We start from the raw sequence: 27,998 nt of genomic DNA, 5'->3' as shown, positions 1-27,998 counted from the left end.
GATGCTTATCTTAAGATACTAACAAGGTTAGGTAAGGTCGGTGTTTTCTATGAATCTTTTTAAGGGTATCTATTATGTTAAGTATGTCACCTATGCACATATTTAATAAGTCAATATTGACTTATTAAATTTGCGAGAACGGGTTGACCACCGACACCACCTGCCTCCCCTTGACAACAGCTTCCACCACCGACACCACCTGCCTCCTCTTGACAACAGCTTCCACCACCGACACCACCTGCCTCCCCTTGACAACAGCTTCCACCACCAACACCACCTGCCTCCCCTTGACAACAGCTTCCACCACCGACACCACCTGCCTCCCCTTGACAACAGCTTCCACCACCGACACCACCTGCCTCCCCTTGACAACAGCTTCCACCACTGACACCACCTGCCTCCCCTTGACAACAGCTTCCACCACTGACACCACTTGCCTCCCCTTGACAACAGCTTCCACCACTGACACCACTTGCCTCCCCTTGACAACAGCTTCCACCACCGACACCACCTGCCTCCCCTTGACAACAGCTTCCACCACCGACACCATCTGCCTCCCCTTGACAACAGCTTCCACCACCGACACCACCTGCCTCCCCTTGACAACAGCTTCCACCACCGACACCACCTGCCTCCCCTTGACAACAGCTTCCACCACCGACACCACCTGCCTCCCCTTGACAACAGCTTCCACCACCGACACCACCTGCCTCCCCTTGACAACAGCTTCCACCACTGACACCACCTGCCTCCCCTTGACAACAGCTTCCACCACTGACACCACTTGCCTCCCCTTGACAACAGCTTCCACCACTGACACCACTTGCCTCCCCTTGACAACAGCTTCCACCACCGACACCACCTGCCTCCCCTTGACAACAGCTTCCACCACCGACACCATCTGCCTCCCCTTGACAACAGCTTCCACCACCGACACCACCTGCCTCCCCTTGACAACAGCTTCCACCACCGACACCACCTGCCTCCCCTTGACAACAGTTTCCACCACCGACACCACCTGCCTCCCCTTGACAACAGCTTCCACCACCGACACCACCTGCCTCCCCTTGACAACAGCTTCCACCACCAACACCACCTGCCTCCCCTTGACAACAGCTTCCACCACCGACACCACCTGCCTCCCCTTGACAACAGCTTCCACCACCGACACCACCTGCCTCCCCTTGACAACAGCTTCCACCACTGACACCACCTGCCTCCCCTTGACAACAGCTTCCACCACTGACACCACTTGCCTCCCCTTGACAACAGCTTCCACCACTGACACCACTTGCCTCCCCTTGACAACAGCTTCCACCACCGACACCACCTGCCTCCCCTTGACAACAGCTTCCACCACCGACACCACCTGCCTCCCCTTGACAACAGCTTCCACCACTGACACCACCTGCCTCCCCTTGACAACAGCTTCCACCACTGACACCACTTGCCTCCCCTTGACAACAGCTTCCACCACTGACACCACTTGCCTCCCCTTGACAACAGCTTCCACCACCGACACCACCTGCCTCCCCTTGACAACAGCTTCCACCACCGACACCATCTGCCTCCCCTTGACAACAGCTTCCACCACCGACACCACCTGCCTCCCCTTGACAACAGCTTCCACCACCGACACCACCTGCCTCCCCTTGACAACAGTTTCCACCACCGACACCACCTGCCTCCCCTTGACAACAGCTTCCACCACCGACACCACCTGCCTCCCCTTGACAACAGCTTCCACCACCGACACCACCTGCCTCCCCTTGACAACAGCTTCCACCACTTGCCTCCCCTTGACAACAGCTTCCACCACTGACACCACCTGCCTCCCCTTGACAACAGCTTCCACCACTGACACCACCTGCCTCCCCTTGACAACAGCTTCCACCACCGACACCACCTGCCTCCCCTTGACAACAGCTTCCACCACTGACACCACCTGCCTCCCCTTGACAACAGCTTCCACCACTGACACCACTTGCCTCCCCTTGACAACAGCTTCCACCACTGACACCACTTGCCTCCCCTTGACAACAGCTTCCACCACTGACACCACTTGCCTCCCTTTGACCTAAGGAACCTAGGCGTACTTAATCGGAAGCCAGGCAGCCCTCCACCAGGCAAACAAGAATGTGAAAAGAAACTAAGAACTAAACCCTGAAAGTGCACCACAACAGCAGGAGGTCAGAGAGAATCCCGGGCACTGCTAGGTATGCAAGATGCGCAGCACTGTGTGCCCCAACCAGCAAAAAACACTCCCAACCCAGAGCCAAACAAAAGTCCCAAGACCCATGCTGACCCCCAAGGGTGAGGTCAATGCCAAGCAACAGCAACCCCTACTGGAGCGTGACCCCAAAAGCTCAAGGGAAGACAACCCTGAGACCCAAAGGAAGTACTTACAGGATGCTCTGGGAAGAGAATCCTATGCGCATGAAGCCTGAAGTACAGCTTTCACCCGGCCACCGCTCCACCCACACAGCAGGCACAGCTGCAAAGGGCAAAATCCTCATAGGAAATTGAAGCCAGTGGTAACGTCAGCCCAAGTCAGCTTCAATCAACGAACTGATGAGCAAGCGGCCGACTCGGGGAGGCATGAACGAGCGGTGTGTCAGTTGATGGTGGTTTGCTTGTTTGCAATGTTTTACTGGGGGGGGGGGGAGTTCTTGGGCTCAATTCGGTCTTGGGTTGCAATATTCTATCAATTGGGGTTTGTTTGGGGATGCCTACCTTTCTGGGTGCCTAACCCCGGTTGATGGCTGACGTGAATATACTCTCAAAGAATGGAGTTTTCACAGGCCATTGCTCCCTGCACCTCTCTGAGGGAACCAGGTTCTGGCTTGTGGTTTCCGGTAGGTACAAGAACTTCATGTGACTGAAGCCCAAGACTATTATAGTATATATCAGTCCAATAGCACCAGGAAGCCGACAGGGCTCCCCACAGAAAAAGAGGTGATATGATCACCACTTGCAATATAATAACAGAAATTGACCAAATTGACAAAGAGAAATTCCTGAAAGCAGCAACTTCAAGAACATGAGGACACAAATTCAAGCTAAGGAAACAAAGGTGCCAAAAAAATATTATAAATATTTCTTTTACAAACTAAGTGGTAGATGGTTGGAACAAGTAATTACCTAAGTGTAATTACCTAAGTGTAGTTACAGGATGAGAGCTACGCTCGTGGTGTCCCGTCTTCCCAGCACTCTTTGTCATATAACGCTTTGAAACTACTGACGGTCTTGGCCTCCACCACCTTCTCACTTAACTTGTTCCAACCGTCTACCACTCTATTTGCGAAGGTGAATTTTCTTATATTTCTTCGGCATCTGTGTTTAGCTAGTTTAAATCTATGACCTCTTGTTCTTGAAATTCCAGGTCTCGGGAAGTCTTCCCTGTCGATTTTATCAATTCCTGTTACTATTTTGTATGTAGTGATCATATCACCTCTTTTTCTTCTGTCTTCTAGTTTTGGCATATTTAATGCTTCTAACCTCTCCTCGTAGCTCTTGCCCTTCAGTTCTGGGAGCCACTTAGTAGCATGTCTTTGCACCTTTTCCAGTTTGTTGATGTGCTTCTTAAGATATGGGCACCACACAACAGCTGCATATTCTAGCTTTGGCCTAACAAAAGTCATGAACAATTTCTTTAGTATATCGCCATCCATGTATTTAAATGCAATTCTGAAGTTAGAAAGCATAGCATAGGCTCCTTGCACAATATTCTTTATGTGGTCCTCAGGTGATAGTTTTCTATCTAGAACCACTCCTAGATCTCTTTCTTTATCAGAATTCTTTAAAGATTTCTCACATAATATATAGGTTGTGTGGGGTCTATGTTCTCCTATTCCACATTCCATAACATGACATTTATTAACATTAAATTCCATTTGCCAAGTGGTGCTCCAGATACTTATTTTGTCCAGGTCTTCTTGAAGGGCATGACAGTCATCTAAATTTCTTATCCTTCCTATTATCTTAGCATCATCAGCAAACATGTTCATATAATTCTGTATACCAACTGGTAGATCATTTATGTACACAATAAAGTGAGAAGGTCTTGGAGGCCAAAATCACCAGTAGTTTCAAAGCGTTATTTGACAAAGGGTATTGGGACGACGGGACAAAACGAGCGTAACTCTCATCCTGTAACTACACTTAGGTAATTACACTTAGCTAATTACACACACACACACACATACAAAAACAAAATAACATGATAAGTACCCTGATTTGAGCAAAGAAGGTTAGATGTTCACGTGGAGTGAGTGTCATGAAGATGACATCATGTTGGGGACAAATACCAGTGATTCGTCTAATATTTGTCAAATCATTGGCATCACTGAAAAAAAATAGATAATATTAGCATACAATGTCCCTCAGAAGATATAATGTCACAAATCATGACTGTGTGATCATATTGTATACGTATCACCATTATTATTATTATTATTTTATTTCATACTTTAACCCTTATACTGTTCAGGGATCCTTGGGACATTTACACCCCTGTGAGCAAGAAAAAAAAATTCAAATTTTTTTTTTCGTCTTCTAAACATGTTAATTTGCCCCCTGAGCACGGAAAAAATAAAAAAAAAATCGTAGGTGACATATTTTGGGCGCAATTGACCGAGGAAGTCTGGCAAAAAGTGGGCGTTGACAGAGCGGTCGTCAGACCCAGTCAGCGTCACCCGCGCTGACAGATGGGAGTTGCCACAAAGATATTATTACCTAATTGTTTCAATGTCTCCGATTGATTTTTTCTTAGTTTTTTTGCAGTAATATTATTCAATAGTGTGTATTGTAATATATTTATATAATAAAAGTGGTGAATAATCGCTATACTCAAAAGTATGATGTGCATATCAGTGATTCAATTATTATGTTTATAAAACAATAAACAAATAGTTTTGCTGCTATTACACTCTATACACAGGTTATATATAAGTATCTGCATGTTTTGGTCACCATAACGAACCACTAAGTTGGTATTGAGAGTCGAAAAGCAACGAGGAGTTACCGCCACACACCAGCCAGCCACTCGCTGCCACTCCCTCAACACACGCACTAAACTTTCTCCCCCAACAATGCCATTTGTGGTGTTATTACACTATATACAGACGTTATATATAAGTATGTATATATTTTGCTCACCACAACTGTACAGCTAAGCTGATATAGTTAGTTCAGGCAATAAGAGTCGTCGCTATACACAGATGGCGGCTGGCGGCTCCCTCACTCTTTCAAGGTCACACGCACTAAACTTTCTCCCCCAACAATACCTTTTGCAGTGTTATTACCCTATATACACATATTATATATAAATATCTACATGTTTTATGCACCGTAACTGTACACCTAAGCTTGTAGTGAGCCCAAAGAGCATAGTGGCCACCCTCTAAACAGCTAGACAAATCGTGCAGACGACGTCACCTCCGTCACCCATATGGCTCCTCCCAGCATAATCCTTTTGCTGTTATTACACGAATACACACATTATATATAAGTATCTACATTTGTGTTCACCATAGAGAACCATTGACTTGGTATGGTGAATGCAAACAATAACAGCTAGCCACACAGTCAGTAAACGATGCTGTCTCCCTCCATCTCTCAGCATCACTCCTCCCACAGCGCTAATTATTACAACAATCCTGCTATTATCACAACCCTGGTTATTTATATCACAGTCATGGGTCATCTGTAATATTGTCATCGCTAAATAATAACAATTATATATTTATTTTTACATTTTTCGGCGATGCTGTGGTCACAAGCTGAACAGCAATGCTGTTCGCTCATGCTGCGTGCGCCGGCCTTGGTTGCTCCAACAGTACTGTGCCTCTCACACCTGAGAATATTGCCCACGATTTTTTTTTAAAATGGTGTCTGTTTACAAGAGCCCTGAGGAAGCTACTGTGAACCCCGTGTAGCCGCGGGCCATTTGAATCAGGCCTGGCACCCTATGGCGCATATATACGCCATGCACACCGTGGGACATGTTACTCAGGGCGTATATATATGCCATGCGCAGTTTAAGGGTTAATGGGCTAGGTAGGTAACAGCCTGGAAAAAATCAAGCAGTAAATGTAATGAACAATTATTTTCTGTGTGCCCCCAGTGGCTTCCTGAACTAAATTGTAATACCACCAAGCCTTACCCCAACACACTAACTCTCTGAAATCAATATATCACATACTGAGAGCCAAGACCAGAATCTGGCTCACTCTATGAGGCAAGTGGAGCAGGAGATAAGAGATCAACCCACCAGAGAGTAAAGGCACCACACAACAAGCAACTGCTTGAAACAAGTTGTTAGGGTATGTGATTGAAAACTGTACTCTTAGAGTACAACTAACAAAACCCATTCTTTCTTGTAAATAATATGAGGAATATTTACCTGAATTTTACCTGAGGGCCACTAATACTAGTGGCCTCGATGAGGACAGGAAGCCAGCGGCTTGACAAAGGTCCACCCCATTTCCAGCTGTATTTTAAAACCAAGCAGAGTTTTGGCATTTACAACTTTGGCGGGTAGGCAGTTCCACGGGTTTACAACAGGCAGGTAGGCTGGGAGGGAGGGAGGGAGGCAGGCAGGTTGGGAGGGAGGGAGGCAGACTGGCTGGCAGACTGGCTGGCAGGCAGGCTGGCAGGCCAACCCGACCTCTTAAAAATAATGTCACTTTTGGCTCGTATGCTCACTATGACCAAATTTGGACGTAATATGAAATGAAATCAACTCACAAAAGTGACGTACTGTTCCGTTTTCTGTTTGAGTTGTCTGGCCTACTCGGTAAGGTTAGAAGAGGAAACTTTCAATTAACGTTTTTCATAAAGTTTTGAAACTTTATGAGAATTTCCTGCCCACCTAACCTATCAGAGGACCCTTAACTTACTTATAAAAATTGAAAAAAAAAATTGAAACAAAATTGAAAAATTGAAAAAAATTGAAAAATTGAAAAAAAAAGCCCAAATTTATTTTCATTTTTTTTCATTTACAAATTACGTCCACTTTCGACCATACTGGTAAACGACCAAAAGCGACATTTTTAACCCTTAAACTGCGCATGGCGTATATATACGCCCTGAGTAACATGTCCCATGGTGCGCATGGCGTATATATACGCCATAGGGTGCCAGGCCTGATTCAAATGGCCCGCGGCTACACGGGGTTCACAGTAGCTTCCTCAGGGCTCTTGTAAACAGATGCCATTTTGAAAAAAAATCGTGGGCAATATTCTCAGGTGTGAGAGGCACAGTACTGTTGGAGCAACCAAGGCCGGCGCACGCAGCATGAGCGAACAGCATTGATGTTCAGCTTGTGACCACAGCATCGCCGAAAAATGTCAAAATAAATATATAATTGTTATTATTTAGCGATGACAATATTACAGATGACCCATGACTGTGATATAAATAACCAGGGTTGTGATAATAGCAGGATTGTTGTAATAATTAGCGCTGTGGGAGGAGTGATGCCGAGAGATGGAGGGAGACAGCATCGTTTACTAACTGTGTAATTACCTAAGTGTAGTTACAGGATGAGAGCTACGCTCGTGGTGTCCCGTCTTCCCAGCACTCTTTGTCATATAACGCTTTGAAACTACTGACGGTCTTGGCCTCCACCACCTTCTCACTTAACTTGTTCCAACCGTCTACCACTCTATTTGCGAAGGTGAATTTTCTTATATTTCTTCGGCATCTGTGTTTAGCTAGTTTAAATCTATGACCTCTTGTTCTTGAAATTCCAGGTCTCAGGAAGTCTTCCCTGTCGATTTTATCAATTCCTGTTACTATTTTGTATGTAGTGATCATATCACCTCTTTTTCTTCTGTCTTCTAGTTTTGGCATATTTAATGCTTCTAACCTCTCCTCGTAGCTCTTGCCCTTCAGTTCTGGGAGCCACTTAGTAGCATGTCTTTGCACCTTTTCCAGTTTGTTGATGTGCTTCTTAAGATATGGGCACCACACAACAGCTGCATATTCTAGCTTTGGCCTAACAAAAGTCATGAACAATTTCTTTAGTATATCGCCATCCATGTATTTAAATGCAATTCTGAAGTTAGAAAGCATAGCATAGGCTCCTTGCACAATATTCTTTATGTGGTCCTCAGGTGATAGTTTTCTATCTAGAACCACTCCTAGATCTCTTTCTTTATCAGAATTCTTTAAAGATTTCTCACATAATATATAGGTTGTGTGGGGTCTATGTTCTCCTATTCCACATTCCATAACATGACATTTATTAACATTAAATTCCATTTGCCAAGTGGTGCTCCATATACTTATTTTGTCCAGGTCTTTTTGAAGGGCATGACAGTCATCTAAATTTCTTATCCTTCCTATTATCTTAGCATCATCAGCAAACATGTTCATATAATTCTGTATACCAACTGGTAGATCATTTATGTACACAATAAACATCACTGGTGCAAGAACTGAACCCTGTGGTACTCCACTTGTGACATTTCTCCATTCCGATACATTGCCTCTGATTACTGCCCTCATTTTTCTATCAGTCAGAAAATTTATCATCCATGTTAGAAGCTTACCTGTCACCCCTCCAATATTTTCCAGTTTCCAGAACAACCTCTTATGTGGAACTCTGTCGAAAGCCTTTTTTAGGTCCAGATAGATGCAGTCAACCCAACCATCTCTTTCCTGTAATATCTCTGTGGCTCGATCATAGAAACTGAGTAAGTTCGATACACAGGATCTTCCAGATCGAAAACCATACTGTCTGTCTGATATTATATCATTTCTCTCTAGGTGTTCTACCCATTTAGTTTTGATTAGTTTTTCCAATACTTTCACTATTACACTTGTCAATGATACAGGTCTATAATTGAGGGGGTCTTCCCTGCTGCCACTTTTGTAGATTGGAACTATGTTAGCCTGTTTCCACCCGTCTGCTACGATTCCTGTACACAGGGATGCCTGAAAGATCAGGTGAAGTGGAATGCTGAGCTCAGATGCACATTCTCTCAAAACCCATGGTGAAACGCCATCTGGGCCAGCTGCTTTGTTCTTACCGAGCTCCTTGAGCATTTTTTCCACTTCGTCTCTAGACACCTCTATGTGTTCTATGTTGTTCTCTGGAATTCTTATTGTATCTGGTTCCCTAAAGATTTCATTTTGTACAAACACACTTTGGAACTTTTCGTTTAGTGTTTCACACATTTCCTTTTCATCTTCCGTGAATCTATTTCCCATTTTCAACCTCTGAATATTATCCTTTACCTGCAATTTGTTGTTTATGAATTTATAGAATAGACCTGGTTCTGTTTTACATTTGTCCGCAATCCCTTTTTCAAAATTTCTTTCTGCCTCTCTCCTCACTGCCGTGTAGTTGTTTCTCGCATCTTTGTATCGCTGGTATGTTTGGGGGTTCGGCCTCTTCCTGTATTGATTCCATTTTTGTGTCTTTCGGTCTCTAGCCCTCTCGCAATTTCTATTGAACCAATCCTGTTTCCTAGTTCTGCATCTCTGTTTTGGTATAAATTTTTTTGTGCCTTTATCATATATTTCACAAAACTTGCCATACATCTCATTCACTTCCTTGCCTAGCATCAAGTCTGTCCAATTATACTCACTAAAAAAAATTCTAAGGTCACCATAATGTCCTCTCCTGAAGTCTGGTTTTTCAACTGCTTCAACCTCCTTATTTTCTTCCAGCTTATAACGCATTGCATACTTTATTCCCAAAAAGACATGGTCACTTTTACCCAAGGGAGGAAGGTACTGAATGTCAAATATCTCTTCCTCCTTCCTGGTAAATATCAAATCTAGCATGGAGGGAACGTCCCCTTCCCTCATCCTCGTAGCTTGTTTAACATGTTGATACAAGAATGTTTCCAGGATGAGGTCTACAAATTTACAGGTCCAAAAATCTTCTGTTTTAGCTTCATATGCTTCCCAGTCTATGGATTTCAAGTTGAAGTCACCGACTATCAACAGTCGTGATCTATCGTTATCCGCTCTCGCTATAATCTCTCTCATTATTGTTATAAGACCTTCACGTTTACTATCTAGCTCCTCCTTTGACCATGTGCTGCTTGGTGGTGGACTATATGCATTTATCATCATTAGTTTATCATCCTCATAGCAGATCTTTAGTGCTATTATGTCAACTTCTTGTGGATTGGCAGTCATTATTTCCTTCACCTTTAGGTGTTCTTTTACCAGCACAGCAACGCCACCGCCTTTCCTAATTTTTCTGTCCCGTCTCCAAATTGAGTAGCCCCTCGGGAATATGACCTCATTTAAAATTACATCTTCAAGTTTTGTCTCCGTGAGTGCAACAATGTCTGGTGTCTGCAGCTGTATTACATCACTTAACTCCAGTATCTTCGATCTCACTCCATCTATGTTGGTGTATGCAATCTTCAGGAACTTGTTCCCCCTCTCCTTATTCTTCACTCCCCCTCTCTCTATTGATTTTGTTGGTTTGCCTTTATGTACCACTTTACTGGTTTGCCTACCCCTATCACTTTGTAGAAAAAAGAATTTATTTCTTCTTCATTCCTGCTCTCATTTAAATGTTTTGCCTCGGCGAGGTTCAGTTTCAGCTTGGCCACCTGTTATTGTTTGCATTCACCATACCAGGTCAATGGTTCTCTATGGTGAACACAAATGTAGATACTTATATATAATGTGTGTATTAGTGTAATAACAGCAAAAGGATTATGCTGGGAGGAGCCATATGGGTGACGGAGGTGACGTCGGCTGCACGATTTGTCTAGCTGTTTAGAGGGTGGCCACTATGCTCTTTGGGCGCACTACAAGCTTAGGTGTACAGTTACGATGCATAAAACATGTAGATATTTATATATAATATGTGTATATAGGGTAATAACACTGCAAAAGGTATTGTTGGGGGAGAAAGTTTAGTGCGTGTGACCTTGAAAGAGTGAGGGAGCCGCCAACCACCATTTGTGTATAGCGACGACTCTTAGTGCCTGAACTAACTATATCAGCTTGGCTGTACAGTTGTTGTGCACAAAATATACACATACTTATATATAACGTCTGTATATAGTGTAATAACACCACAACTGGTATTGTTGGGGGAGAAAGTTTAGTGCGTGTGAACTTGAATGAGTGAGGGAGCCGCCATCTGTGTATAGCGATGACTCTTAGTGCCTGAACTAACTATATCAGCTTAGCTGTACAGTTGTGGTGAACAAAATATATACATACTTATATATAACGTCTGTATATAGTGTAATAACACCACAAATGGTATTGTTGGGGATGAAAGTTTAGTGCGTGTGACCTTGAATGAGTGAGGGAGCCGCCAGCCGCCATCTGTGTATAGCGACGACTCTTAGTGCCTGAACTAACTATATCAGCTTAGCTGTACAGTTGTGGTGAACAAAATATACACAAACTTATATATAACGTCTGTATATAGTGTAATAACACCACAAATGGTATTGTTGGGGGAGAAAGTTTAGTGCGTGTGTTGAGGGAGTGGCAGCGAGTGGCTGGCTGGTGTGTGGCGGTAACTCCTCGTTGCTTTTCGACTCTCAATACCAACTTAGTGGTTCGTTATGGTGACCAAAACATGCCAATACTTATATATAACCTGTGTATAGAGTGTAATAGCAGCAAAACTATTTGTTCATTGTTTTATAAACATAATAAATGAATCACTAATATGCACATCATACTTTTGAGTATAGCGATTATTAACCATTTTTATTATATAAATATATTACAATACACACTATTGAATAATATTACTGCAAAAAAACTAAGAAAAAATAAATCGGAGACATTGAAACAATTAGGTAATAATATCTTTGTGGCAACTCCCATCTGTCAACGCGGGTGACGCTGACCAGGTCTGACGACCGCTCTGTCAACGCCCACTTTTTGCCAGACTTCCTCGGTCAATTGCGCCCAAAATATGTCACCTACGATTTTTTTTTTTCCGTGCTCAGGGGACACAAATTAACATGTATAGAAGACGAAAAAAAAATTTTGAATTTTTTTTTTTCTTGCGCACAGGGGTGTAAATGTCCCAAGGACCCCTGAGCAGTGTAAGGGTTAAGAGGACAGGTTGGGCAGGCAGGCTGCCAGAGAGGGAGGCAAGCAGGCTGAGAGGCTGGGAGGCAAGCCGCCAGGGAGGCTGGAAGGCAGGCAGGCAGGAAGGGATGGATGGGTGATGAGGTGAACCATGTGACCTTTAGAGAGAGTGTATGGAGGGGTGGGGGTGGTGGGGGAGGGACCGGCTGACTCGGGTAAGCCTAACCACACTCGCCCCGTTACCCAGATTTCTTAACCCTTGTATGGCGCCTGGCTATTTAGCATGTGTCTAAGATTTCAACTTAAATTCAACAGAGCAGAAGAAGTTGTTAAACACATATGGCAAAATCTTACTAAAGCGACCATATGAGTAATAAATACTCATACTCCGCCCAAGTAAAACAGAAACAAGCAACACTTAGTGGGCCAGCCAGAGGCTTAGGGCCCGCACAGGAATATCCCTGAAAAAAAAGCATGTGTCACTCACAGGCACATACCAAAAAAAAATATATATATTTTTTCTTCTAAACCTGTTAATTTGTGTGTTCACTGATCATGGGAAAAATAATAAAAAAATCGTAAGTGGCATATATTGCTCGCTATAGGGCGGGGAAGTCTAGCAAAAAACAGGCGCTGACTCAACGGTCTGTTGCTCGCCAGCTGTCAGGCCGGAGTTGCCACAAAGAGATAATTACCTAATTATTTCAATGTCTCTGATTGATTTTTTTGTAGTTTTTTGCTGTAATAATATTCAATAGTGTGATATATTTATATAATAAAATGAGTGAATCATCGCTGTACTCAAAAATATGGTGTGCATATTGTTGATTCAATTATGTTCATCAAACAGTGAACAAATACTTTGTCGGTTATTACACTGTATACACAGGTTATATATAAGTATCTGGATGTTTTGTTCACCATAACGAACCACTAAGTTGCTATTATGAGTCAAAAAGTAATGAGTGACCGCCACACACCAGCCAGCCACTCACTCCCTCAACACCTCACTCGCCCACATTCTCCTCCCACCATACTGTTTTTGCTTTTATTCACTATATATAGACGTTATATATAAGTATCTACATTCGTGTTCACCAAAACGAACCACTAAGTTGGTATGCTGAGTGGAAGTGGCAATGGCAGCCCGCCACTGGCTGCCACTCCCTCCCTCCCTCACCTCACCTGACTTGCCACCATTCTCCTCCCACCATACTGTTTTTGCTTTTATAAACAGACGTTATATATAAGTATTTACATGTTTTGTTCACCATAACTGTACATCTAAGCTTGTATGGTGAGTAAAGGCACAAAGACGTTGCTACTCACACAATCAGCTGGTGGTGGCTGCCCTCAAGGCCAGACGCACTAATATTTCTCCTCCAACAATACTGTTTATGGTGTTATTACGCTATATACACACATTATATATAAATATCTACCTATTTTATTCACCATACTTGTACAAGTAAACTGGTATGGCGCCCAAAGACCATAGTGGTCACCAGTAAACAACATGATAAGTCGTGCAGACGGCGCCACCTCCCTCACCAAAATGGCGGCTCCCAACCTACTCCTATTGCTGTTATTACACTCTATGCAAACGTTATTTATAAGTATCTACATTTGTGTTCACCATAGCGAATCACTAAGCTGGTATGGTGAGTGCAGTCAATAAAAGTTGGCCACTCGCAGTCAGAAGACAACGCCACCACCCTCCCTCCCACAGCATTACTCCTCCCTCCATGGAGCACAGCGCTAAATATCACCACACTCCTGCTATTATCAGAACCCTGGTCAGTTTTATCACAGTCAGGGATCTTCTGTAATATCATCGCTACATAATAGCATGAACAAGTATATTATGGCATTTTTAGGCGATGCTGCGGTCACAAGCTGAACAGCAGTGCTATGAGTTCATGCTGTGTGCGTCAGGCTTTTTAGCTCACTCAATACTGAGGCCCCTAACACCCGGGAATTTGGCCCACGATTTTTTGTTTAAATGGCGTCAGTTTACAAGAGCCCTGATGAAGGTGTGGTGAACCCCGTGTATCCGCGGGCCGTTTAAATCTTGCGTAGTACTCCAAAGCATCATATGATGCGATGCGCAACTAAAGGGTTAAATGTACATCATATATATTTTTGGTTACAGGTTTTGTTTAGTAATATTATTAGGATAATAAAAAGTTATAAAAATACTTATTTCATAAATGCTTTATTGTATTAGATGGAGATTCTCTGGCAATCTATAAGCTAGCCACTTCGGGGGGGGGGGGGGGGGGGGGCAGCAGTGAGGGGGGTGTACTCACATAGTTGTACTCATCTAGTTGTTCTTGAAGGGTTGAGCTCTGGCTCTTTGGTCCTGCCACTCCTGAGGGAGAAGTGGATCAGGACTTCTCTAATTGGCGAGTGCAAACAAAATACTGTCGCATTCATGCTATGAACCTGTCGATTTTTTCCCTTAGAATTATATTAAATTTTGTCTCTCTCCATTTCTCGTTTACGAACTTACACGATAACCGACAGGTCTCGTCCCAAAGGGGTTCGGCAACCAAGTGGTGCTCTGTATTGGCAAAAACTTCAAAAGTGCAATTGTTGTGGATATATTTTTGTTGTTTTTATAAATGTTCAGGTAAAGTTAATGTCAAAATGTTTCCAAACTAAACTATTTTCATTTCAAAACACAAAGTGATGAAAACATTAAAAAACATTAAAATAAAGCCTAATAAGAACAAAACAAAAATGAACAACTCTCAAAACGACATTTGTTGCTCAGCGCAGTTGAGAAGTTAAAGAGCAAATGAGCAGGATAGCTCACTCAATCCATCTATCAATCACACAGGAACTCCATCAAAAACATAAGCATGTGCAATAATCCATGACACCTAATGCATTATTTATGGAAAGCTTTACACATACCTCAAAATATTCAGTACACTGCCTACTCATTAGTCATGTAATATATATCCCTTACCAAACATCCATCCCAAAGATTGAGGCACTGCCTGCTGTTGGAGCTGTCATGCCTGTGAGTACATTAAACAATGTTGTCTTCCCTGCTCCATTGTGGCCCAAGATTGCAGTTATTTGGCCTTCATAAATATCAAGGCTGAAATCTGTTTAAAGTAAAAAAAAAAAAAAAAAAAAAAGAAAAGTTATATAATTTGTCAAGCTGTTCAATACATAATTTGATAACACTAATTGTGATAAGATAATCAACCCTTACATAACACATGTTTTTACCATAACACTGTTTTCATTTAGTGACCAACAAATAAAAATTTGCAGGTTAATGATATATAACAAACTCATGGAAAACTCACTTGTCTATTCTAGCAAAAACAATTATGATTTGACTCCTTCCTAACACCTTCTCACTCACGCTCTTATTCATATATATATTTTCTGGGAGGGCTCTCATCAGTGTCTCTCCGAGCTACTACTTGGACTACTTGGTTGGCCCCAAGCCCCTTTGAGTCGCTAACACCTATCAGGGACTAGGACCAGAATCTTGCTCCCCTCAACATTGGCAAGGGTGTTTGGGGATACTATCCAGTGGGTACACTATGTTGAAATCGAAACACTGATTGCATTGCTTTTGGGTTGAGACGGTCGAGATATGATGTATTTTCAATTAAATTAAACAGCAACACCAAAACCGAAAGCAAACTGAAGCGGCTCCGCCAGCGCCGCACGAAACGAGGCGACAGTACGTGGCAAGACGACGGCCCCCACACCCCACCAGAAAAACCAAGCCGATGCTAACAACCGCAGCCACTTAAGAAGGGACAGGAGGAAAAGGAAGAACCGCCAAAATACCCCATACTGCTGCCAAGAAGAAGCATGCAGGTGGGACACCAACAACGAAGCCACCAGACCACCAACCGGAGGCGAGGCAGAACATAATCAGCCCCAACAAGGCTCATCCAAGCCCAGGAAGAGGCGGAGCCGCGGGAAGATCTCGGGCGCTACCACCAAAGAAGCCCAAGCCAGCAAATAAGGAGATGGAATGTCTGCTGAACAGAAAGCTCCCCAATGCGAGCAAGCCCGCCAGGAGATCGGAAATGACGGGTCCGATGCGAGACTTCGCGAGACCCTGAACAGCCAACAGGCAGGGCAAGCCAGGAAAACCAAAGAATGTGTAAGGGTTGCCATCAGACCAGTACCCGAACCAAGTGGTATAAGCAACAAAAACAGTCCAAGACACATAAGCGTACCACGTGACACAGGCTGAAGGAATGCCCAAGAAGCCAAGGAACGCACGAAGGAAACTCCTGTGGCAGAGGAGGAAACAAAGGGAATGCGCAAGGAAAGGAAGTGGCGGAAACCGACCCCCCCCCATACAGCAGTAAGTGCAGGCAAAACCATGCAAAGGAGATGCCAGGGAAGCAACAGGGGAGAGGCAGGATGAAAGAGCCAAAGCTCAAACCCCAAGGAACACAACAATGGGTGGACAACCAGGCGTGGACAGAAACCCACGCACACGGAAGGGCCAAGCCAGGGACCCCGAAGACCACGATAAACAACACAAGCAAACCCCAACACGCAACCCCAGGCACAAAACAGCAGTAAAGTGTCACACTACAACATCCTGACACAGGAACAAGGACGCCACCGCAGAACACGTTACCAATGGACACGTGCGGCAGCAACAAGCACCACACGCAACACGCAACATGTATGTAGCAACTTGTCTCTGCAAAGGCAGAGAACGGTGCAGGCAGACTCCAGGCCAACCTTATACAGGGCCAACGGAGACACGACAGAGCCCAGTAGGCCCAGGAACCTGCACACCAGGCGACCGACGGCAGAGATACCTGCTCGATACCTGCATGATGGGGATTCTGGGAGTTCTTCTACTCCCCAAGTCCGGCCCGAGGCTAGGCTTGACTTGGGAGAGATTGGTCTACCAGGTTGTTGCTTGGAGCGGCCCACAGGGCCACATACCCAACACAGCCAGGTTGGAGCAGAACCTCTTATAGAAAACAGTCTAGGTTTCTCGTGAAGATGTCCAAGGATGTACCGGCAATATTTCTTATGCTCGCAGGTAGGACATGGAACAACCGCAGACCTCTGATGTTTATACAGTGTTCTCCGATTGTGCCTATGGCACCACTGCTCTCCACTGGTACTATTCTGCATGTTCTTCCATATAGGTGGGACCAAAGAACCAGAGCTCAAACCCCACAAGCACAACCAGGCGAGTCCAACCAGGTGAGTACATAACCAGCACCACAATCCACACACCTCAGAACACAGAAGAGATGGGTCCCCTGAATGACTCTAGCATGGCTAGGACATGCATACGAGTGGGACTGGAAGGGTTGAAAAGGAACAGTCACCGGTGTGCTGACGGTCTCATATTCATACATAAATATACCTAAATAAAGACAGGTATATAAATAACTCTGCATCCAGCGCCCGGCCGAAAGACGCCAGACCACAGAAACTCACCTGTCGAACGGAGGCACGAACGTGACACAACCCAACAGTGCCCAGAAGATTCCGGGAGCACCGCCAGGGGAAGAAGCCAGAACCGGACACGCTGGAGAGCAGGGTAGAGGCGAAGGAGGAGGCCCACACCCATGACACAGGAAAAACCTTGACGTCCTCCCCACAGCTTTAATTCACGACACCCCCGGAGCGACGGGGCACACACCGGAGAAGGGAGAAAAGCGAGAGGCAAAGCACCCAAGAAAAAAAAGGGCGCAAAACACCAGCACTGGAACACACCGCCCAGACCAAAACAAACTCCCATGGCACATGCGCAGGGCATGCTGGCCAAACCGCACAACCCGCTCTGCGGGAAGGCGCCAACTAAGACTACTGCACAAGAAAAGTAGCCAAACAGAACGCAACCCTAGGGAACCGCTAATTAGAAAAAACAATCCATCACATGGGACAGGAGCCAAAAAAGTAAGCAGCGACAACATAACTGGCCAACGAAGCGAAGACAAGGAGCCCCATCGGGAACTCAACCGGGCTACGAGTAGTCCAAATGGGCTTCAAGTAGCCCAATCCGGCGACCCGGACTAGGAGCCGACAGACGTTCCAATAATATGAGAAGTAGCGAAAACCTACCTGAACCCTCAAGAACACAGAAGCAAACACAAGTCCTGAAGGCACACAAAGGCACAGTCGCACCCGAGACCAAACGTAACGTAGAACCCCAATAACAGGGAAACACGACGGAGATACCACATCCCAAGAAAAGAGGGAAGAACAACTGATAAGAGCACCCCCTTACAGGACAGAACCAACCGACTCAAAGGACAAGGAACCGAGCCCGAGGAGGGGCCGACGTCCAACAACTTCTACGGCGAGGGGGCAGGAAAAACCCCACTCCGCGTAACCACAAGCCCCACCTAGAGGGTGGAAAAAAAACCCACGGGGTCCTACGAGGCCTTAGGCCCCCCAAGTCAGCCCCTCCCCAGCTACGGGAATCCACACGACAGGCCCCGGGGCCGAGCTGTCCCCCCAAAGCCCCGGCCGCACCAGAAAACCGGGGCAGCAGCGAAAATACCAAGGAAGGGAGCCCACTGGCAAACTCTTACAACACGGCTGGAGAAATAGTCTCGAATGCCCCCATCACAACCCTGGAAGGGGAATTCCCCGAGACTGCCCGAGTCTCAAAACCATGGAACCCCACCCCGACCCCAAACCCACAGACGGTAAGGAACCGGATGGAGGTAGGAGAGGGGGGGGGGGGTTATGATCAGGGGAAAGACAAGGGGGCGTGGAAGGAACCGAAGCAACCAACACTCCCAAGTCCCAACACCAACCAAAACGAGGCAACCCCGGGGCTCCCGGAGAGCAAACAACCAAGAGTGTTGCCACCACCGAAGCTCAATGTGCAACGCCCCTGCTGCCTGCACCCGTATAGTCAGCATACAACTGGGCAACCGAGCCACAATGAGCAACAAAACTCGCAGGACTCCGGGTCAAAGGTGTCACCAACACCACAGGCAGCAGACGGAGGCAAAACAGAGTCACCCTGAGACAAGGGGTGAGAGCAACCCTCAAACGCGCTGAAAGCGAGCGGGGACACCGGGGTCACATCCATCGGACCCGCGCGCCCCCAGGGGTTTCCCAGGGTCCCAAGCGTTTACTATAATATGACTCAAGCTAAGGAAATCCCAGGCAGGGTACTGCTAAAGCTACCAAACAACTTTCTAAGAACTGAACCCCTGGGACATGTACACTCACAGGGACCTAGCAGGGGGAACCACCAGAATAAAACTCAGAACACAAGGGAAACAGGGGGCAAGAATGAAGGTAGACCCCCACCAGGCAGATAAACAAAAATAAAAAGAAAACCCCGCAAGAGGACAGCATACCCAGGCGGAACAGAGCCTGCCGCCATATAGGTGAAAACAAGCTGTGCAGCACCCTGCGCCCCATCAGTGCAAAACTGCCCCTTACCCTAAGGCGAACAAGGGAGACAGAACACCCGAGCACACAAAGGGCAGCCGAAAACCAAGCAGTATACGGCCTAGCAGGGTAGAACTGCTGAACAGAAGCAGCAGGGCAGAACCCAAGGAACTTGTGGAAGGTGGTCCCAAGCCCAGTACTTACAGGACACCTAGGGAAGGTAACCCTAGGCGCATGCAGCCTGAGTACTGGAGACTCACTCCCGGCTCACGCACCACCATGAAGACAGACACCACACACTAGGTACAGTGCTGAAACAACTAATGAAGCCGGAGCACACAACCGGTGCCTATAGCATCGGCCAAAGAACTGATGGGTGGACAGCCGGCGTGAGAGGTCTGGGGCTCCCCCTTCCCACTCCCAGGGAGGGGGGAGCTGCGCAGACAGCGGCACGGTGACGTGTAACGTCATACTAGTTTGCTTGTTTTCTGTTGGGGAGTTCTATCCACTAGTTCAGCTTTTGGTAGTAATTTTAACCAGAATAGGGGCTTGCTTTGGAATGCTTACCTTTCTGGATGCTTGACCCAGTCGATGGCAGACATAGAATGCTTCCAACCACACGGGGGTTTCTATAGGCCATTGCTCCCCTTGCCTCTCTGAGGGGGCCAGGTTCTGGCCGTGGTCCCCGGTAGGCCCTAAAACTCCATACACATCACTGATGCCAAAGTCTGACATTAGCATATCAGCCTGGTATAGCTCCGGGGAGCCGACGGGACTCCCCCCAGAAAAACTGTTGAAAGACTATAAGAATGTTTTCTTTCGCAGAGTGGTAGACAGTTGGAACAAGTTAAGAAGGAGGTGGAGGCCAAAACCGTCAATAGTTTCAAAGCGTTACATAACAAAGAGTACTGGGAAGACAGGATACCACAAGCATAGCTCTCATCCTGTAACTACACTTAAGTTGACCAGACCACACACTAGAAGTTGAAGGGATGACGACGTTTCGGTCCGTCCTGGACCATTCTCAAGTCAATCGACTTGAGAATGGTCCAGGACGGACCGAAACGTCGTCGTCCCTTCAACTTCTAGTTTGTGGTCTGGTATACATACTTCAGCCACGTTATTGTGACTCATCGCCTGCATACACTTAACACTTTCGCGCTATCTGGACGCGCCGGCGCGTTCGGTTTCGTCTAACGTAAACGCATAGTGGACATAAAGTTATGTCTACTTTTAAAATATTTGTATAAAATTCAATTTTTATCCGATTTACTTTGGGTTTGTTTCAAACTGCGCGCTATGAGGCTCTCTTTCTCACCACTAGGTTGCATGGTACAATAAGTTCATGAAAGGTGTGGATAACTTCGATCAAATGGTATTTTGTCCCAAACGGGTTGCAGGTGGGTGACTTTAGCCGTTTATACTGGTAATTCTTCCCCCATATCATGTATTATATGCATATGTCTGTTTAGGGAATTTTATTCCGATCAATATACAACCAAAAATAACTGTGTGCAACAAGTATAATTATGACAAACATAACAAAAGTAAAAATATTTCGTGTGTGTTTGACGCTCACTGATATGTTCCAGCGTTGTTTTATATTTGTCGCTATTCTAACTTACGCTTTGTTGATATTTTTTACCAATGGGCACATAGAACATTCTATTGCGAACACATTGACATAAAAATGAATGACGTACATAGAAAATTAATGTCATGAGAGTGAAATAAGTATAAACTTTCAAAGCGCCGTGCGTCGTCCCGTCACCGATACCGGGTAACAATTTCACCACTTCCCACACTCTTGCGGGCGGGCTGCATCATTATTCTACGCTTATATTCATATCACCGTGTTGGGAATTTCATTGCGAGTCCATTGATACCAAAATTAACGCTGTAGAACAAGTGTGGAGGTGATTACAATCCCAAGAGTAAAAACATTTTGTTGCTGATGGGCGCTCACGGCGAGTCATCTACGTAGTTATTTATTTGGTGCTGGTATCCCTATATGTTTCGTGACTTATTTTACTAATGTTCTTCTAGAGAATTTTATTGCGAACACGTTGGTACCAAAATGAAATACGTAGCATTAGAACTAAGGTCAGAAGAGTAAAAAGAGTATACACATTTTTGTTTTTACGCTTAAGCGATAAAAACGCAGCGCGCACATTCGGTTGGCTGAGTGACCTTTGCGGAGAGCGCGAAAGTGTTAAGTTATTACACTTAGGTAATTACATTCATAGACATAAATAGTACATATACTCATTCATCCTGCCTCCCAGTTGGCCATCTTGAGGTTATCTTGAGATGATTTCGGGGCTTTAGTGTCCCCGCGGCCCGGTCCTCGACCAGGCCTCCACCCCCCAGGAAGCAGCCCGTGACAGCTGACTAACTCCCAGGTACCTATTTACTGCTAGGTAACAGGGGCATTTAGGGTGAAAGAAACTTTGCTCATTTGTTTCTGCCTCGTGCGGGAATCGAACCCGCGCCACAGAATTACGAGTACTGCGCGCTATCCACCAGGCTACGAGGCCCTAAGACAAATGGCCATGCAGACAATTTTGTAGAATACTCCACCAAGTGGCTGCTGCACGAATGCTTTAACGTGATGCAGCGAATTCAAAGGCAGCACATCCTTTGCACTAACTCCAATGAGTTAGTGGAGTGATTTTATGGACGAAAGGGGTACATAGGGGACCTAGGGAATGTTCGTATGGACGAATATTCATAAGGCAAATGTTAGCAAAGTGAGAACCCTCTGTACAATTAGGGATTGGCGCGTACTCAATCCTCCTCATCCAGGATACAAACCTAGGCCAAATCCCTTGCGAAGTGTGAGGCGAGTGTGCTACCACTGTGACACCAGGGACAGTATTGTCAAGAGTGCCAGGTGAATGTGTGGTATTGCTATAAAGTTTTATATGTTGTACAGATGATTTCAAAACTTTTCTGAGAAGGAAATAATGTGCTTTGTGACCATAATTTTTTAAAGTGGGGTACCCTTAATAGAGGGGTAAGCTTTGATCCCAAAATGTTCCAACCCAATAGAGGGGCCAGTCAATGTGAAATGTTGTTTGTGTTGTTTAAAGATAGTCACAGAAACCTGGCATGTTGTTTATGGCCCCTAATGTGATGGTGTCAGAAGTTGAGGGAAGCCAGCCCAGAAAAAGAATTAAAATTGTTAAACATGAAAACAGTGATCTATATTTACCATCCACAGCTTTCAGAGGCTCCTTCTTAGAAGGGTAGAAAGTTTTTTTCAAATTTCGGATGCGAACGGCAACTTTTCTGGCTACCTCAGAAGAAACTGGTTCCAAATCTGGGCTTGTTAGAGCTTCATCATCTTCAGCATTCAGTAAAGAAAACTGAAAAAAACAGCGTTGAATGTAATGAAACGCCATTTTTTGGGTGAGTTCCGGAGGCTCCCCGGGGCTATCCAGGCTGATATGATTATCCCTAACTTTAGCATCAGTTGATGTGGGTGGAGTTCTAGGCCTACCTGGGACCACAAGTCCCAGGTAGGCCTAGGCCCCCTCAGAGAGGCACAAGGAGCAATGGCCTATAGAAATACACATGTGATTTGAAGCATTCTATATCTGCCATCGACCGGGATAGGCACCCAGAAAGGTAAGCACCCCAAAACAAACCCCTATTCTGGTTAAAAAACGATGAAAATAGACAAAAGAGAGGACAGAACTCCCCAATTAAAAATGAGCAAACGAGCATGACATCACATGAGCCGCGCTGCATGTCTGCGCAGCTTCCCCCTTCCTGGGAGGGGGAAAATGGAGCCCCAGACACCTGCACTGGCGATCCACACCCCAGTTCTGAGGCTGGATATCAAAATACATGAAAACCGCCGACCGGAGGGAGGGAGAGTTGCTGGGGAGCCTCCGGGACTCACCCAGAAAATGGCGTTTCATTACATTCAACGCTGGTTTTCTGGGGCTACTTCACCAAAGACGAAAAAAAGGGGGACTTACAAGCGAGGTGATCAGTGCTCACATCTCAACTTGAAGTCAAGACAGGCTGCAGCTGCCAACCCAAAGCGATACTGGCCCGACTACGCCCAGGAACATTAACGAGGTAGCATGCAGCCAAGACCCTGTTCAACTGTCAAAAACCCTGTGCCCGAATGTCAGCCCAGGGCATGTTACCAAAGACGGCAACAAGTGCAGCAAACTTACGAATGTCATAGGCACGGAAATAGACCACAGGCTGGCTAGACTTAATAGTCCTGCGGACGACCTGAGAGACCTGCGAACAGGGAAGAAAAGAAACTGGATCAACCCAAAGCGTGTCCCCCAGACACAGAAGCCGTAGCACGCAAATAATGATGGAGGGCCGCAACTGGACACAACACATCATGCACCCTTGGCCTGACCAACCAAGCAACAACAACCCAAGCAGCAGAAGTCTCATTCTTCACCAGAAAAGAAGGAGAAGTCTGCAGACAAACAAACCTATCACCACGACCAAAAGAGCAGAAACCTCTGCGCTAGAGAAGAGTATGAAGCTCCACAACCCGACCCCCCCCCCCCCAAGGCCCTTGTAAGTCCCCTTGTTTTTTTGTCTTTGGTGAAGTAGCTCTGGGAGCCAAAAGGGCTCCCCCCCCCCCAGAAAACCAGCGTTGAATGTAATGAAACGCCATTTTCTGGGTGAGGGGCCACAACAAACCGAGGAGAAGAGAGATAGGAGAGCACCCTGTCCAACGACCAGGACGGCTCAGGCGGCGCATGAGCAGGCCGGAGGTGAAACAACGCACGAGACAGCTTGCGAAACGGCGCAAAAGTAACATCTATACTGAAAGCCAAGCTAAGGACCGCATCAAACCCCCGCAGTTCAGGCATTGAACCACCGTGGAGCCGTCCGAATGGAGCCGAATCGTTGATCCGCAGGTGACCAGAACCCTCCGAAGCACAAACCACACCCCCGCGAACTTCCGCACTGTGCTGTGGGCCCGACGGAAGGACGGACCCCCACCGCCCCTGGCCGGCCTGGTGAGCACTGGTCACAAAGCCCTGGCTGAGAGATGAGGCATCCGTGAACACATCGAGCGACGGCTCGGGTAGGCGCCAAGGTACTGAACCCCGAAAAACCCGAAGAGGAAGCCGGCAATGCAGCAGCCAACGTAAGGCTCCCGGGGATCGAACCCAGCGATTGTGAGCGAGACGGAAGGGATGTCCCCGAAGGAACCAGAACAGCCGACGAAGCCAAACCCAACCTGACCATCTTTGCAAAGTTCAGGCTCTGGCACAGTCCCTCGAGCAACCGCCGAGTGACTTGGGAGCCCCCCAGAAACAGGTACTTGCGGGACCATAGCTGAAGGAGAGACTCCGGGGGAAGAGACAAGGAAGCGGCTAGAGAATCTCACACAAGACTCAGCCAGGTCCGAACCTGGGAGGGAACCAGATGGGACTTTCGCTGGTTCACCAGGAAGCTAGCTGGAAAAGCACCTAACCCCTGGCAAGCAGAAACAAGGACCAACCGGGAGCCCAAACCAGCCAGTTGTCAAGGTAAGTCAACACCCGAACACCTAACAGATGCAGAAATGCCACCATGATCCAGGTAAGTGAGTTAACACGCAAGGTGCCAGGTTCAACCAGAATGGGAGACAATGAAAGCGGTACCTCTGATGCCCCACAACAAAACTGAGCCAGTCCCTGAACCCCGTATGAATCGGGATGTTCCAATACGCATCCTTGACATTTGTGTCCCCTCCAGGGACACAATCCAAGCGCCCGGCTCCAACAGAAGCCAGACCTGCGACAGAGTGGTTATCCAAAAGGAGGGGCAGGAAACCCAGGGGGTTCAGACGGAACAAGTTCAGAATGAACCGTAGGTCCAATACCAAGGTAGACTCCCACCAGGCAAAAAGAAAAAGAAAATAAAAACCTCGCAAGAGGACAGCGTACCCAGAAGGAACAGAACCGGCCACTATTATAGGTGAAAACTAGCTGCGCAGTAACCTGCGCCTATACCAGTACAAAAACTACCACTTACCCCAACGTAAACAAGGGCAGAAACTCCCCAAAACACTTGGGGCGGTCAATTGCCAAGCAGGAAAAGACCAACAGAGGTAAACCCAAGGTGACTAGTGGAAGATAACCCCAAGCACCTAGGAGCAGTACTTACAGGGCACTCAGGGAAGGGAACCCTAAGCTCATGCAGCCTGAGTACCTGTGAATATTACTTCTAGCTCTCACGCCACAGTAAGAGCAGTACTGAACAAAGGCAAAGCACAACCCAAGAGTCTGGAGCTGGAGCCACACGACTGTGATGCCTCACATCAGCCGAAGAACTGGGGTGTGGTTCACTGGCATGGGGGTCTGGGGCTTCCCCTTTCCCCCTCTCGGGGAGGGGGGAAGCTGCGCAGACATGCAATGTGACATCATGCTCGCTTGCTCGTTTTCATTGGGAGAGTTTTGTCCACTTGTTTGTCTACTTTTGTTGTTTTTTAACCAGAATAGGGGTTTGTTTTGAAATGTTCACCTTTCTGGGTGCCTGTCCCAGTCAATGGCAGATACAGAATGCTCCAAATCACATGTACATTTCTATAGGTCATTGTTCCTCATGCCTCTCTGAGGGGGCCAGGTTCTGGCTTGTGGTTGGTAGACCTAGAACTCCACCCATATTGACTAATACCAAAGTCAGGGATAATCACATCAGCCTGGATAGCTATGTGGGAGCCAAAGGGGCTCCCCCCCAGAAAATACGTGAGCAAATAAGAATTTTTCATAAAATTACAACTGAATGCATTAAAAAAATGTGTTGATGTAATGAAATGCCTCTTTCTGGTTGGACCTTGGTGGCTCCCTGATGCCAGCTCGCTCAATTTGCTCCACATTTGAGTCACATCATCCTTAAAAGTCCTTATCCCATCAACTCTGCACATCAACCAGGGATGTTTTAACAAATTATTCATATGCTGAGTAACTTGGTCAGGGATGTTTTAAAGTACAACATAAGATTTACAACTCCCATAGGTACATGGGGCTCACATTTGCTTCTTCGGGCATCCAGTAAACAAATGCCATCTTGGAAAAAAACATGGGCACCCCTCTTGGATGTGAGGGCCTCAGCACAGAGAAAGCATGCTTACCTGCTTGCTTGATGGGGTTCTGGGAGTTCTTCTACTCCCCAAGCCCGGCCCGAAGCCAGGCTTGACTTGTCAGAGCTTGGTCCAACAGGATGTTGCTTGGAGCAGCCCGCAGGCCCACATATCCACCACAGCCCAGTTGGTCTGGCACTTCTTGAAGAAAATAATCTAGTTTTCTCTTGAGGATGTCCACAGTTGCTCCCGCAATATTTTTTATCGTCGCTGGGAGGATGTTGAACAATTGTGGACCTCTGATATTTATACAGTGTTCTCTGATTGTGTGTATGGCACCACTGCTCTTCACTGGTTCTATTCTACATTTTCTTCCATATTGTTCACTCCAATATGCTGTTAATTTACTGTGTAGATTTGGTACTTAATCCTCCAGTATGTACCACGTGTATATTATATGACATCTCTCTTGTCTCCTTTCTAGTGAGTACATTTGGAGAGCTTTGAGATGATCCCAATAATTTGGATACTTTATCGTGTCTATATATGCTGTATATGTTGTCACGAGAATCTCCCTTGAGAAAGAGATTGAGCCTATTCCATCATCACCTGTTCAACCGTGTAATGTCTGCATTTTCAAGAATAGAGAATTAACAAGCAAGAATGACAACAACTATACATCTAGACTAGATTCCACCACTCTCTACACCCTAGTCCTGAATCCCCCCCCCCCCCCAGCACACCTGGCATCACCAGGATCGCACCACTGGCTGGTGAACAGGCACCTTGATAGTTCACACTTGCCGGCTACCAATTATTGAGACATCAGCGCCACCTCGACTGTCATTTCTCCGTATATATAGAAGCCAGCCAGCCACCACCAGTCAGAATATTCTCGGTGCTCATATCTGTTGAACCTGCTTCCACACTACCCTGTATGGTGGTAGATTTTTACAGCTTTGTACTCGGTATTTTCAGAACCATTTATTTCTTGTTCTCTAACGTAACGTTAATGCACTATAATGCACTACAACGTGAACGCGAATAGGAAGCTCTTCAGATGAAAGAACGAGAAGCTGCCCTCCAAAAGGAACAAATTGAACTCCAACGTGAGCGTGAACAGGAAGCTTTCCAGGTAAGAGAACATGAACTTAAAATCTAACGTGAACATGAGAGGGGACAAGCTGCCCTCCAAAAGGAACATGAACAGGAAGCTCTTCAAGTAAAAGAACGGGAATCCGCCATTGCTCTAGAACACCGACGTAAAGAGCTTGACTTGGAGACCACCCACATAAATCAGTGCTAGGAAGCAGAAGCTAAACTTCCGATACGTTTTAATCTTTCTCGTGCAATTAAGCTGATGCCGTCTTCTGACGAGACAGAAATAGGTGCATTCTTTACTTCATTTGAGGGTCTAGCTAACCAGCTCAGCTGGCCTCAAGATCAGTAGTTTGTACTTATAGTCTCACTTGACAGGTATGGCCACCTTAACCCTCAGTACTATGCGTTCAGAAACCAACTACAAAGTGTTAAAACAGGC

General features: G+C 46.1%; 1 protein-coding gene across 1 annotated transcript in view; it reads right to left on the bottom strand.

Annotated features, from left to right (window-relative positions):
- Positions 1 to 27,998, bottom strand: part of LOC123773774 (cholesterol transporter ABCA5) — a 567,017-nt gene that overhangs the window by 308,031 nt on the left and 230,988 nt on the right. The window contains exons 12-14 of the mRNA XM_045767705.2: positions 22,619 to 22,772; positions 15,008 to 15,149; positions 4,231 to 4,345 (exon numbers count right to left, since the gene is read on the bottom strand). Coding sequence (XP_045623661.1) covers positions 4,231 to 4,345; positions 15,008 to 15,149; positions 22,619 to 22,772 — 411 coding nt within the window. The remainder of the gene's footprint in view (positions 1 to 4,230; positions 4,346 to 15,007; positions 15,150 to 22,618; positions 22,773 to 27,998) is intronic.

This window comes from Procambarus clarkii, chromosome 72, assembly GCF_040958095.1.
Source record: "Procambarus clarkii isolate CNS0578487 chromosome 72, FALCON_Pclarkii_2.0, whole genome shotgun sequence".
Lineage (NCBI taxonomy): Eukaryota > Metazoa > Arthropoda > Malacostraca > Decapoda > Cambaridae > Procambarus > Procambarus clarkii.
Note: the sequence above shows the minus strand (reverse complement) of the source record. Positions and strands in the feature narration are given on the sequence as shown.